Genomic DNA, 14394 nt, shown 5'->3' with positions numbered 1-14394 from the left:
ACAGAAAGTCACATTTGCTACACTCACCATTTGGATTATGAGAATAGGTAGTCATGCAAAGGTGCTATGTGTTGGGGGTTGTGTGTCTGTCTGGGATGGATAAGTGAGGTGTCAAAAGAGCATTTAGATTAAAATGCTCATGTGAAAAGGCTAATTTACATACTGGCGCCAGGAGGACTTACATTCAAATGAGATCACTTGGTGATAAGGATCAGAGAAAAGCCTGAAAAGTAACACCAAACCTGTAAAAATCAGCAGTGGTGGATCCATTCAAGTCTTATACTAGAGTAAAAGTAGCAAGAACACCATGTACAGAGTAAATTACGGTAATAAAACAAAATGTACTTGAGTATCAACAGATTTCACTGGTTAAATTTAAGTTACTGGTACACATTTTTGATGTATTGATGAATCTGTAATGACTTGTTGGATAGTTTATTCTAAATAATGCCTATTAGACTGAAAACTACAATGTCTCTCACTTAGATGTAGTGGAGTATATGCAGTGAAGTACTGTACAATTTTAGGGTACTTGGACCTTACTTCATTTTGAAGTAAGGAAAATGTTGTGATTTATATCCCATATTTTACAGCTATAGTTATTTTTTATTGTTATAACTTAAACTACCCAACAGTAGTTTGTAGTAGCTTCACACCCACCAGCTACAACATGAAAATACTGCTCACACAGTATTCCATCAGTAATGATAATCCAATAATATGATATACAATAATATACCACAGAGAGGGATATTCAGTGGCACGGTGATGCTGTACAGTTAATTAATAAGTTGTTACTTATATTTTTACATAAGTAAAGTTTTGAAAGCTGCACTTTTACTTAGCCTAAGGAGTATTTCTACATTGCAACTTTTATCGAAGTGAAAGATGTGAATAAACGTGAATAAAACAGCATATGATGGAAATACCTCAAAAGTACTTTATTGCTACTTTCTACCTCTCGCACATGTTTATTGTTGTTCAAGGTTTGTCACTGTAATTATGCAAACAACATAAAGGGAAAATACATTTTTCGTGACGCTGGACGGGAAACTTTTACCCCGTTATTCACACTGGCTGCCAGATTGCTCAATCACCCCCTTAAAACTGTGCAAACCGGTGAGAACTTCGGACGCGGTGTTGGTAACACGTTGCGTGGAAGGAAACAGGATTCTGTACAGACAAATCATCAGCACCACGTGAACGCGTGCGCGCACGAGCCGGCACTCCCCCCGGTAGCACGCGCAGCAGCAGCAGCCTCCTGGGACTGTATAAAAGCCCTCGGTCACCGTTTAGGGAGCACGGAGGAAGCTCAACCTCTCAGGTGAGTAGAAGGACAGCGTGCAGAGATGACTTTCTAAAAACTTTCTTTAATACTTCGGATTTAATGCTAGCTCATACAACTTACTTTCTGCTAGTTACCAGTGTGTTAAATGCAAATACATTAACTTAAATTGTAGTTTCTAAAAAATAACACTTTATTTTTCCATTGGGATTAATAAGGTACTCTATCTATCTAAAAGCCAGTGAAGGGATTTAAAATGTGACAAAATGTAACGTTGTTACCTTGTGAAATTGAAAAACCCTGCTACATCTGTTCCTAACCTCTTTCTTTTTTTAAAATTTACTTCACAGGTGTATCTGTCTGTCCAACTACCATGAAGGCCGTAGCTCTGATCCTTGCTTTGGCAGTCATCACTGGTAAGTGCACTGCTAGTCAAGGAATTAAAACATCATGTTTTATTGGATGTGTGCCTGTGAATTTATCCATGCTTTCCACATGTGCCCATAATAGGCTGCAATGCCCGTGCTGTGCGCCAGGCAGATGCCACCCCAAACCGCTGGGAGGAATCTGTGGATCGTTTCTGGCAGTATGTCTCTGAACTGAACCAACAAGCCGATGGAGTTGTGGAGAGCCTCAAGACCTCTCAGCTCACCAGAGAGCTAGAGTAAGTGAATCAAAGTGCTTGAGAGATGGCTTGTCCTACACAATTTATCTTGTCCTTTTCAGAATCCAACCTTTCTCCTCTATCATCTGTGCACTCAATACTCTCCTTATTTTCCAGTACTTTTCTTCCACTTGTGCTCTGGTGTTTTTTCCAGATCTCCCATTTCCCCTTCTTTGTTCATGCATTTCTGTCAACCCTTATTTCCACAACCTGTATCTATCTAAAATCTCATCCTCACACTCATGTTTGACCATCTTGTTTTTCTGTTTGTAGCACTCTGATCACCGACACCATGGCAGAGCTGACAGTATACAAAGATGAAATCCAGACCAAGGTGACTGAGGCCTCCACTGGCCAGCTGTCCGAGGACCTGCAGCTTCTGGCCAACAAACTGCAAAAGGACATGCTTGATGCCAAGGAGCGCAGCACTGAGTATCTGGGTGAGCTCAAGACCATGATGGAGCAGAACACCGATGATGTCCGCAGCCGCATCAGCACCTACACCCACAAGCTGAAGAAACGCCTGAACAAGGACACTGAGGAGATCCGCAAGTAAGTTGGGTGGAAGCTTTCAGACTTTTAACTCTTTCTACTCTTTGTCAATGTGAAACCTAAATATCTCTGCCTCTTTTTTCTTCACCATCAGCACTGTGGCCACCTACTTGGGTGAGCTCCAGTCCCGCACCTCCCAGAACCTGGATGCTGTGAAGGAGCGCGTTGAGCCCTACGTCAATCAGGCCAGTGACACAGCCACCAAGAGGCTGTCCGACATCTCTGTCATGCTGAAGAGCCAGGCTGAGGGTCTGGGCCAGCAGCTGGAGACCCAGGCTGAGGGCCTGAAGACCCAACTGGAGGCCACTGCCCAGGACCTGCGCACCTCCCTGGAAGGCAAGATCGACGAGCTGACCGAGTTGTTCTCCCCCTATGCCACCCAGATCCGTGAGCAGGTTGAGAGCATCATAGACAAGGTCAAGGAGACCGCCAGTGCCTAAAGACTCTGAGGGTTTTTTAAAGGGTTTTAGATGGTTTTTGGTCCACTGTTTGTTATAGAAAGAGGGAGGTATAAACCACTGATTTCTTAATACCCTGGAAAAGAGAGGGGAAGTGGGAGTTGAGAGTTACTGACAATATCTTCATTTGGGTGCTCTAGTGTTCAGTTTAAGGGAGTTGGTGAGAGGAAGGAGGCAGGGTGAAGTGCATCGTTTATAGAACAGTCAGCAGATAAACTTATGTTTGAGTTCTATCTTCTGCATAGTCAACCTCTCTTCTTCTCCTATCATCTCCCTTGATTACTGAAGACAAGAGCCACAGCCAACAACAGCCTTTACTACATAAACAACACAGACAATTATTTGTAATATGCTTCTCTTTTCTACTTTTTAATTAACTGCTCTAGCTGTCTACACCCCCCAAGGTTTTTGTACTGAGTTTCCTACATTTTGTTTGGTTGTAAATATAACTGCTGAGTTTGAGCCTCATAGGCAAGAGTTTCCAGCCTGCATCATCCCTAAATGCACCAAACACAAGAGTCTTTCATTTCAATAAATGCACTGAATGATGTCAAAAGATGAGGGCACACACAGTTATGTGTCTACTACTTTTTCAAACGGTGACATTGGACCACTAAAGTGTCCTTCTGTATTGTCTGCATTTCCTGTTGTTATGCTTCACAGGGAAGTGGAATGTAAAATGACTTGATGCAGTTATGACAATCAGTAAGTTGTAAAGTGTAAATGCCGCCTGTCTGTGTTCTTCAGTCTGACTAGAGTGTCCCTTGTGTTTCACATGTCATATGCCGACCATGCTGCTCGCTAAAGTGTGCTGCTTGTGGTTGCAGCTGAACTGTGCTGAGTGAATAAAGAACCCAAAAAAAGATGCTCTGTTTCCATTGTTTGTCTCTCTGATCAAACATTAAAAGAGTAATATATTATTTAAGATGAGGTTCAGTTACAGTGACAATTGGAGACTCCACAAAGCTGTAGGTGATCCACTATTACATTTAGGACATTTAGTCTCTTAGCACTATAGAAAATGTCTAAAATACCCTTTAAGAGAATCTAATCTAATTAAAGGCTTTGACAAAATGTCCTGAAATTATCATCTTAAGCAACTTCTTTTTTTATGAACTTAAAACTCCCTAGTGCTTCAATGCTGCAACGTCACCCCTCATGTTCTTTTGTTCAGCAGTTATTACATAAGGTTAAGGTGGCTAATTATATAATGACATTTTCTAAAGCTTGTGGCCCCTCTGAACCCCTTTCCACCTACCCCCTGACACATACACGTCAAAACAGAGGCCCACCTTTCTTTGCTGAACTCTCTGTAACTTACTGTTCCTACAGCAAGTAATTCATCTAAAAAGGGTGTTCTTTTGCTCCCTCTCTGTACCTGTACTCCACCCCCCACCCCCCAACCCTCAACCTACTGTTTCTCTAGTCCAGACTTGTTAAGATCTGCTCTCAGATTCCTTTCCCTTGATCCCAACAGGCATTTGGGAACATTCTGTGCCCCTGATTGAATTCTCTGTATGGTGACCCTCTATCTTCTCTAACTTTATCTTGGCTTGTTTCAAATGATAAGGCACGCATCAGTGCATTTCAATACATGTACCCTAAGGGAGATTCATTCATGCACAAACACTTTGCAGACAGTGTGCCAAAATGCATGTACACATATATAGTATGCCTGCATACAGGAACATGTGTGCCATCAAAACGTGCAGTATGGGAATCCTGGTGGCACTAAGATGCATATCATCAAACTTCATGTCATACCCCCCCCCCCCCCCCCCCCCCCCATGTTTCCTGTCTGTCAGCTATTAAATAAAAGCAAAAATGGCAGACAAATCTTTAGAAAACTTTCTGTAAATTACTTTTGGCTTTTCTGATTTAGCAGTCATTAGAAAGCATATCTGTCCTTTAAGAAAAAGTTTCAATGGCACTAAATACAAAGGATGTCCAAGATTTTGGATTTTCAGCTTGATACACATCTGGACCAACCTGAGGGGAAAAGATGGCCATGAATGCCCTTAGAAAGAGTTTTAAAAGTTATGCTTATCAAACACAGCAGGATTTTTTCTTTGAAGTGCAGAGCAGAGGCCAGTAGAGGACACCATTTGTCCCTTGTTCATCTTCTCTCCTCTCCTCTGACCCCTCCACTTGAATCCATGCTGCACAAAGATGCAGCTGTGTTTTCTTTTTGGAAGATTAAGTAAACTACATTTGCCTCATAAAGAAACACACACTCTGCAAGCTTCAAGAACAGAACACACATTTAATTGCAGAGCTGGTAACTACTGAAGAATAACTTGCTGGAGTGTGCAGTGAAGATACAAATATAAAATGTGAACTCATAAATTGACAACTAGAACTGATGTAATATGATTGATGCTTGCTGTGTGATTTTTAATTGGGGCGTCACTGTGGCCTACAGGCGTACCATGTCACCTCCACATGGTTTGAATCTGACTGGGGACCTTTGTTGCATGTCATCTCCCTCTCTTTTCCAACTCTCTAGTGCAAGCTATTGGAAAGAAAATTCCCCAAAACATATACTTAGAACAGTGTTCATAAATTGTATGTATATGTAGAATAACATATAACTGATTGTACATCAGTGTGCTTCTAAAAATTTTTAAATTTTTCATTAATTTAAGCTGTTTTTCATCTCTACAAAACAACCTCAAGGTATAATTAAAACAAAAAAAACATGTTAACCATTTTATGTCTGTGTCACAGGGCATTGCATATAAAGTGAAAGAATGACTAACTCTATGACTAGACGTTTGTCCCCTATGATATCACTCCTTTTCAGGAACCAGTGTTTATTTCGAAACTCCCTTTAACAGACAAGTGAAACTCCTACATTAAACTGTTGTTGCAGGATCAGTCATGGATGGTAAAAACCAGAAAAACCACAAGTATCATGCTAGTTCAGCACTTCTGCTCCATCTGGTCCTATAGAGTGTCTGCACTCTGAGTACTGCCCAGCAACAACAACGAAAAAGTCCCAGCATACTACCAGGTGCTAGCTAGCCCATGACTGCTAGTAACCTCTCCAAAAACACCCCTGCAGAGATTTTACCTCCTATTACAACCTCCTCTCTTCTCTCCATCCTTTTCCTCCCCTTCAGTGCTGGCACACAACTTCAGTCACCACAGGGGTTCTTGGCCAAACACAAAAACAGCATTTTTGTAAGCTTGTTATTGCAAATTGGGAGCACGGAAGACGTGCACTTTCACGCCCTATGCCTCCTACAATTATTCAAGAGGAGCTTATATGCACGCAAGCACAAGCTCATACATAAACCCACTGGCCACTTCATGACAAAAGAAATGGAGATTAAGTCTTTCAAAGGTAATGTGTGAATGTTGAGGCATGTGAAGGCTCATTTAACTCAATTGTATGCTATTCGCCATAGCAATAGCACCTTATAGGCCAAGACATCAGCAATAAATGGGCAATTGGTCCTTTTGCAGAAAACTTCTTGCTGTGCAAACAGATATGTTAAGCAGCAATGAAGCCTTCACATCCTCAGACACAGACTTCCTGGCTATTAGGTCACAGTCGTAAAGAGGGGTAACTGCAGTTCATCACACTGTACTGTTTTTCTGTTGCATGCTAACTTACAGGATGGACCACATAGGGCTCTGTCTGACTTACTTCCCTTTTAAGAAGGGGAAGGTCTGGATAAGAGAAGCATCAAATGAGGCAATGAAATTCAGTAGAGCGGTAAATGTAAAAATATGCCAAAACAGAATAGGACATTGCAGAAAAAGCAGTCTGCTTGACAGTGCAAGCTATTTTATCTGCTGTCTGTGGCACATCAGTGACTTCTACCCTGTAAGCAAAACTCACAAGGCAACATTTAGAAATGTAGGTCTTAGGGTATGTGGGATAATGTTTAATCAACGATTGAAGGAACCGTTAATGAAAAGAAGTACACGCAAGAAAAACTAAGGAAGATTGTAATTTGACTAAAAATCATAATGATTTTAAGAATGTGCATCATGTTCACAAACAGTCAAGCCGAGGACAGTCTAATGTGACCCTGTAGCAAAGTCAGTCTCAGCACTTAAATCCAGTTCCTTGAAATCAAAAGCTTTATTACCCATTAATGACACAAGGTCGATGCTTGGCCAAGAGTTCAGGTCCAAAGGACCTTCCAACTGGTCATGTCTATTGGTAACTATGCTATCAGCGCTGAACTATGCTCCTTCTAAATCACATTTCACTTTATTCAATTGACACCATTGTTTCTGAGGGATAAACTCTGACCCCTTACAGAAGCGTATCCCTCAACATCATCACCCAGCTCAGTACTGTTCTTTATCATTTTGATTTCATTAGACAGTAAATGTGTAACAGGGCCACATTTCTGATATTAAAATGATCAGCTGTTTAAACCACCACTACCACCTCACCCCACTTCTCAGCATCTCTTCATCAACACTCTTCTTTGTAAATGACAATTAGATATAGACAGATAGACAGATATTGGTTGATGACTTTTATCTGGATTCCCCTCATCAGTGTGCTTCATATCATGTCCTGCAGACTCTAAGGCATACTGTAATAGATAGGCACATAACTTTATTTGCACAGCATATTGCTGTTATGCTTTTATCATAATCAGTATCTTTTAATTACATTGGTGTTGGTCAATAAAAGGGGCAGTGACACCTCAAGGTCACCACGTGTACATGTTGACTTAAGTCTGGTCCTTTGCGTCACCCTCCTAGAATCCAGCAGGCTTATAAAGAGGGACACACACAAGCGCTCAAACACACTCGATTTTTTTTCTCCTCTGAGACGGAAAACAGGTATGTTGAGCATTTAATTTGCATCACTCCTTGAAGTGATGTTACAAATATTCTTTAAAAAAATAATTTTATATTCTTCTTAATGCTGTTTGTACTTAAAAACTGTCTGCAAATTCTTCTTCTTCTATTAAGTACTGTATTCATCCAAAAGTTTTTTTTTCTCTAACCTAATGTGAAATGTTATACTACTTAATGTTGATTTCATGGTGACGTCTGGGTGTTCAAAGTAGACGGCTAAATATGGTTAAAATCACATTATTGAAAAAATTTAACCACAAAGATGAGTTTTTAGGTGTTAATTGATACAGTTTAACGATGTGCGTTAAATTATATGCGTTCAGGCGAGCGTGAAGGGAGCTGTCCCCTCGCTGTGGTGCTGACGTATGGGGGCGCTATTTTTAAAGACAGTTTTTAAAAATCAGTTTTTGACTTTCTGTCTTTGTGCGCGACACTGAGCACAAATAAAATCAAGCTTCCTCTGTCCTTCCTCCTCAGAGTCACAGCCAAGATGAGACTGTACCTTGCAGTTGCCGTGCTGATGCTGGCTTTTGTCGCATACACAGGTAGGTCTTGTGTAAATGACACCCTTAAAACTTCCCCGCAGAGTAGTTTTCTTCCATATTGTGTAACTCTTTGTCCATCGCTCTCTCCTGCAGAGGCTCAGGAGGAGACCATCGAGCAGAAGTTCGTCAAGTTCGGCGAGCAGATGTCTGAGGTGGGCAAGAGCCTGGCTGATAGGGCCAAGACTACCTTTGATCAGATACAAACCAGCGAGTTTGCATCCACTACCAAGTAAGTACACACACACACACACACACACACAAAACACACACACACACACACACACACACACACACACACACACACACACACACACACACAAATAAAATAAATACGTTTATACACACTTTGACACTAACAATCTGTGTTTGTGCTCTCTTCTTCAGATCCTGGTTTGAGGAGCAGATAGAGAAGCTTAAGACCAGGCTTCAGGAAATCTCCCAGTAGACAGGAAGACAAGATTTCTGTCTACAACCTACAGTCACCCCTCCACCCCCACCTCTAACAGCTGACCTCTTCACTCGGGCCCTCATACTGGAACGCTGACTTATCACACACACATTGCTCTGCCGACCAGACAAAATGGTTACATTGCCTCTCTGTAAAGAGATGTTTTTTGTAATTTGAGTGTTATCGAAATAATGTGAAAAAGTGCAGTAAAGACAATCAAAAATAAAAATGTTTTTTATGTAAATTCTGTGTTAGTTTCAGTATTTCTTCATTTAAAGAAAATAACTTCTTAGTGTACTGAATAAATGAGTGGAAGTGTCTGTTAAACATGTTTGATATGAATAAATGAACAATAATGGTCTATGACGATATGGCCTCCATATGTTATATAAGTCACTGCAATTAATCATTCACCTAGAATGGGGATTTAATCTATTACTGGGTTCTAATATCTTGCCCAAAATGTGTAATGCATAAAAAAAACAACAACTGATGGGTCAAATCAAATTACCTCACAAATTTTATTTCATGATGCACACATTTCTTAAAAAGTTTCTGGAGGAGAACCTTCATGGAAGACAGTGAGATGAATTTAGCCCATTGACATATTTAATTTTTAACAGAATTCATTTTGCAAGCTGAAACATAGATTTAGCTGAGGGCAGACATTTATTTCTTTGCATTTTCTCAAATTAAACACCTATTATCTAGCATATGAAGAATCAATATTTACAAACTACATATCAAGCAAAAACCTGAGCTTAAATGACTTACTGCAGATCAAAATAAAAACAGTTTCAGTTGGAATATTAACAGATACACACACACAGTCAGATACATACACAGTCTCCAGTCTTGCAATTTATCATTTTAATATATTTACTCATACAATCAGAGCACAACACCTGTTATATTTAACCCACATGCATTTGAATGTGCTTCGTGACACAAATTACCTCATCATGATGTTTAGATTATCAGCTCTCATATTGATGTGCATTTATCGGTGCTACTTTTTTAGGGAACAGTTATTGAGGCCTGTAAGATATTACTATCTTGTAGAAAAACTAACCAATACTATGAGTGAATGTGGAAGGTCCAGGTATCTATTTGAGAAATATCTAATAAAAAGCTTGATCAATTCTTAAATCTCAAAAACAATTTGGCTACTTCCCACTGACTAACCACTGACTAATCACACTGTGATTGAATGCATTTAAAATATTTTTTACCAAATAATTAAATTATACCAGGCTCAGGTTTATATGAATGGGCACTAAAGCAGATCACTTAATCAAATAATAGCTAGCAGCACTGACAGATAATACTTAATTTGTGTCAATAGCTGGTACCAAAGGGCAAGTGCCAACATGTCTGCTTTTCTGACATTTCACAACTCCTGGGCTAAAGTCACTGTTTATGTTGGGTTAATAATCCACCAGATGTCCCAGTTCATTGAAATATGTTTCTGTGAAAAGAACAGAGTGACAGAGGTCAGCAGCTGGTGCACAGAGGTCATAGACTGCACAGATTATGATCAAATTGCACCAGCTGTCTAGGGCTGAAATTAGCTAAAAACATTCAGATTAGTTTGAGATACTTAGAAAACTGCTACGTCTTGTTTGGTCATTGAACGCATCTTCTTAGCTGTCACATTAATAGTTACTTGTTACATGTTCATAAAAGTTTGTGCTTCAACTGTTAGATTTCCTGATGCAACTAAACTGAAATATTAAATTAGATTAAAAGTTTTGTCTGCAGCAACTTGTGGTTAAACGCCATCACAAAGTTCTCAAAAGGAAAAAAAAGGAAGGGGGCTTTAGCATTGTCAAGCTTTATACAGTACTTGCAAACACACTGCATATATTTTAACCTTTTACACAGTTTTTTGGAAGCTATGAATGATACTTTAATTTACAATATGACTTTAAAATCAGTCTTAAATTGTGTGTATTCTATTTTTGTATTTATTAAATGCATATATTTTATAATAAATACAACTGATGCATAATGGGCAGGTGACTAGATGTCAGGGCCACACATACACATTTTTAACTCTGTAGCACAGCTTGGTCTGTTTGGACAGCTGTGACATTGGGTTTGTAAGTACAATATAGTTATGAACTGTAATCTCAACATTAGTACTGACGTGTTCCTCTTCACATGATGCAGCAGGCATCGAGTACTGATGAGATTAACGTCTTATCCGGCACATTTTTGTGCACAAGCCCGAAAATAATGTACCCAAAATAAGAGGGTTACTAGTCTTCAACCCTTTTGATTACAGTCACAACCCTGGCCTCATTTAAAAGGTAAATCTTTCAATTTTACAACCAAAAAGTCAGAATAAGTATAAGTGATCCTGAAAATAGGCTAAAGTATCATTTAACAGGTTAAATTGATTTTGTGATGGACTCTGCCCGCAGAACTGCTTTGCTTGGCTGAAAATGTTTATCTTTTTGACCCCCACCCACAGTCTTCACTAAAACCCATATCTTTCCTGTTAGAACAGAGACTTTGACTGGCCTGTATACATATCAGCGCCCGCCAAATGGGTGAGATATCTGATCCAAAGGGCACTTGGACAGTTAGCTCAGCTAATGTTGATCTTCAAAGGATATCAAGAGTTCAGGATCTGCAGATCTAAAAAGCAATGTGTCTTCACTTGGATACCAACATTAATGAAGAAACACATAAAAAACAAAAAGTTTAAACATCAACCATCAACCAACCAATGAACAGTAGCTCTCCTCTGACTCAAATGAAGACCAGAATTCACATCAAACCAGGACAATTTATATGTTAACCAGGAATTTTTGCCCATGTGCTGTGTTTAAATTCCCCTAAACCTGAGCTCAAATGTTTGCTATATTTTGTCTGTGCAGTTTGTCTATGTATTAGTGTTTTCTTATATATGATAATATCATAGCAATCAGATAAGTAAATCTGTATTTCTTATTTGTTTGCAATATTTAAGTCCAATACCTGTTTCTGTCACTCAGAATTTTTGCCAATAAAGCGATGTAATGAAGTTAAGGGGAAAAAACAAAACTGTGAATGATCATCCGATCACGACCAATGTACACACTGTTGCGGTCACCCAATACAAATACAATGGCTCAATAACACTTGTTTCATTCAACTTCTGTTGACCAGAGCTGCGGAGCAAAAGGTAAAAATACCCTTAGTCACTATTTTACATGTTTGTTGTGATGTTAATGAAACCACAGTAACTTTTTTTTTTTTTTTTTTTTTCGGAGTCTGTGATTGTATTTGGTGTCGTAATGACTTTATTATCGAAAAGACTTTCTTTAAATGATGATGTGCTGAGAATACAGTACAATTGTATTTGTGACATCTAAGTAACACTGCAAATGGATTGTATTAAAAAATAACTATTTAGCATAATAAAAATATTAATATGAATAATAAACTGCTGATTACATTTTAAAATACAGCTGGTTTTGAGTGTCTGTGCTTCTCTCCTCTTTTTTGTGGCAGATGCATTTGAAATTGCTTGTTTCCTGTCTCATCTTACTATCAGGTATGTTTTTTGTTGTTTTTTTTAATTCTACATCTTCAGTTTCAGTTCCTTTATTTCTGACCTTTTTTACCAGTCGTGTCTTTTCTCTTTAACGACTGATGTGTATTTGACTGACTTCCTCTGCAGCATGTGGGCCACTTTTGGCCCAGACATCAGCCCCACAACCTGACCCTGAAGGAATACTGCATAGGCTGGCGGATAGAGCCAGGTACTTCCAGATGCATTCTGTTCATGATGTACATGCAGCTCATTTATGCAATCAAACTGGACATTTCTGTAAATGATTGCTGGTTATCGGAATTGTTAAAATATGTTGTTTGTTTGCACATTGATGTGTTTATGTGCGCATGTTAATGTGTCCCTTATTACTCATTTGTGTACTTGTGCATCTCATAGGGAAGTCAAAGCTCAAGTCCAGAATGTGGGGGAGGTAGTGCTGGGGATAGCTGGAACTTACTATGAAGATCACCTCCAACCAGTGGCTGACAGTTATGCTCAATGGGCCTCCAGTCTTAAAAGCTCTGTGTGGGAGAAGATCCAGACAACCATTGACAACTACATGCCATTTAAAGCAACTAATCAAACTGATCAGCTCCCTTAAAACTAAAGCAAACAACAAGACCTCCAAATTAAACAACCAAATAAGTCGTTTAACCATGCACTTCAGAACGACTCATAGGAGCGTTTTCTAATCAGGTGCCTCTATCAGTAGTAATCAGAAGGACAACATAATTTGTCTGCGCTTTCCAAAACCATTACAAATCATTGTTGTAATAATGATGTTTTTATGATGTGGCAATGCTGTGGTTAAGGTCTGGTTAGGTTTAGGCACAAAATCCACTTGATTAGGTTTAGGGAATGCTCATGGTTTGGGTTAAAATGATCATTTGAAATGTGGTGTGGGTTAAAGTCACTACTTCCTCAAAGTCAGGCAATCTTCATTGTCATGGCAATAGTTGTAGTTATGGTTTTTAAAAAACTGTCCTGACTTGCGATTGGAAGTGAACAGTCCACTTTTTGCAAGTTAGGATCTAACCAACCAACCAACCCACAATCTCCGAATATATAAATATAAAAATCTTACATAGACATCGTCTGAACTGCATCGCTTTTCCAGGTCATAATTACTACAGCCACCAGATGGCATCTGTCACTCAAACGTAACTATAGGTCGTTTTTGGCGACTGAAATTACGACCTATTGTGTTGTTTTTCTTGGGAGGACTTAAGAAAAGCTGACAGTAAATTCATATTCTTAAAACAAGACACTGCTCATGTCTTGAGTTTGGTTATGTGAAGTATGTGAAAAATCCAACTAGTTCATAATAAAACCTTTCACATCAAACAGCCTAAGTTGTCTCTGTTCTTACTGTATAGGCCCAGCTTGTCATGCAATGAGAAAGGCAAAAATCTAAAGAGGGAATATTTATGTGTGACCATTCATGTGATCATTTGTACGTTCTTACTATAATCATGCAAAGTGACATTTCTCTAGATAGACATTACACAACTTACATCCAGTTCTGTTAATGAACACATAAATCATTTTTAGTGACCAATTCATTACTGTGGCTGACGCTTTGGCCCTAAGTCTTCCTTTTTGCAAAAATCAGATGGAAAAAGAAGAGAGAGAAATAATGTAGAAAAAGACATAGAAAAAAAGGAAAACCTTATAAACATTATGGCAATGATCATTTATGACCCTGCATTCAGTCTGCCTCAGTGTATCAGGGTGAAAGGTGAAGGCAGAAATCCCTGCACGCATTGCTCTGAGTTCAGCACAGTGTGTCTAGACAGGTCCTCGTTGATTGACCTGCTGACCATTTGACTCTGATCTCTCACTGAACAGACATTATAAAGGAGTTCTGACTTGCTGTCAATGATATGCTGATTAGCAAGAATTAATCTAATCAAGACTGTGATTAATTGCAACAGGCAACAACAGACAAGTCATTTTGAAAGTCTCTTTTTCTTTCACATGAGGCACAAGGACTGTGACATGCAGAGAAATCTTGCAAACTTGTGCAGTATCAGGAGGGCTTTGAGTGCATCGCCATATGAATACAGAT

General features: G+C 39.2%; 2 protein-coding genes across 2 annotated transcripts; both read left to right on the top strand.

The window, feature by feature from the left end:
- Positions 1–1245: 1245 nt before the first annotated feature.
- On the top strand, positions 1246–3824 carry apoeb (apolipoprotein Eb). Its single transcript, XM_067600986.1, has 5 exons — positions 1246–1324; positions 1636–1701; positions 1796–1949; positions 2223–2501; positions 2596–3824. The coding sequence occupies exons 2-5, from the start codon at positions 1659–1661 to the stop codon at positions 2939–2941; spliced, it is 822 nt and encodes a 273-aa protein (XP_067457087.1). The 5' UTR covers positions 1246–1324; positions 1636–1658; the 3' UTR covers positions 2942–3824.
- Positions 3825–7658: 3834 nt separating this feature from the next.
- apoc1 (apolipoprotein C-I) lies at positions 7659–9143 on the top strand. The gene is made up of 4 exons (XM_067600985.1): positions 7659–7771; positions 8267–8334; positions 8428–8563; positions 8719–9143. The coding sequence occupies exons 2-4, from the start codon at positions 8280–8282 to the stop codon at positions 8777–8779; spliced, it is 252 nt and encodes an 83-aa protein (XP_067457086.1). The 5' UTR covers positions 7659–7771; positions 8267–8279; the 3' UTR covers positions 8780–9143.
- The last annotated feature ends 5251 nt before the right edge of the window (positions 9144–14394 follow it).

This window comes from Thunnus thynnus, chromosome 10 (assembly GCF_963924715.1).
Source record: "Thunnus thynnus chromosome 10, fThuThy2.1, whole genome shotgun sequence".
NCBI classification, from domain to species: Eukaryota; Metazoa; Chordata; class Actinopteri; order Scombriformes; family Scombridae; genus Thunnus; species Thunnus thynnus.
Note: the sequence above shows the minus strand (reverse complement) of the source record. Positions and strands in the feature narration are given on the sequence as shown.

Excerpts from the sequence above, each read along its gene's own strand:
- apoeb (XM_067600986.1), top strand. The coding sequence starts at position 1,659 with ATGAAGGCCGTAGCTCTGATCCTTGCTTTGGCAGTCATCACTG. Across the intron at positions 1,950-2,222 it reads CAGCTCACCAGAGAGCTAGA|CACTCTGATCACCGACACCA; the intron begins GTAAGTGAATCA and ends TTCTGTTTGTAG. Across the intron at positions 2,502-2,595 it reads GACACTGAGGAGATCCGCAA|CACTGTGGCCACCTACTTGG; the intron begins GTAAGTTGGGTG and ends CTTCACCATCAG.
- apoc1 (XM_067600985.1), top strand. The coding sequence starts at position 8,280 with ATGAGACTGTACCTTGCAGTTGCCGTGCTGATGCTGGCTTTTGTCGCA. Across the intron at positions 8,335-8,427 it reads GGCTTTTGTCGCATACACAG|AGGCTCAGGAGGAGACCATC; the intron begins GTAGGTCTTGTG and ends TCTCTCCTGCAG. Across the intron at positions 8,564-8,718 it reads GAGTTTGCATCCACTACCAA|ATCCTGGTTTGAGGAGCAGA; the intron begins GTAAGTACACAC and ends TCTCTTCTTCAG.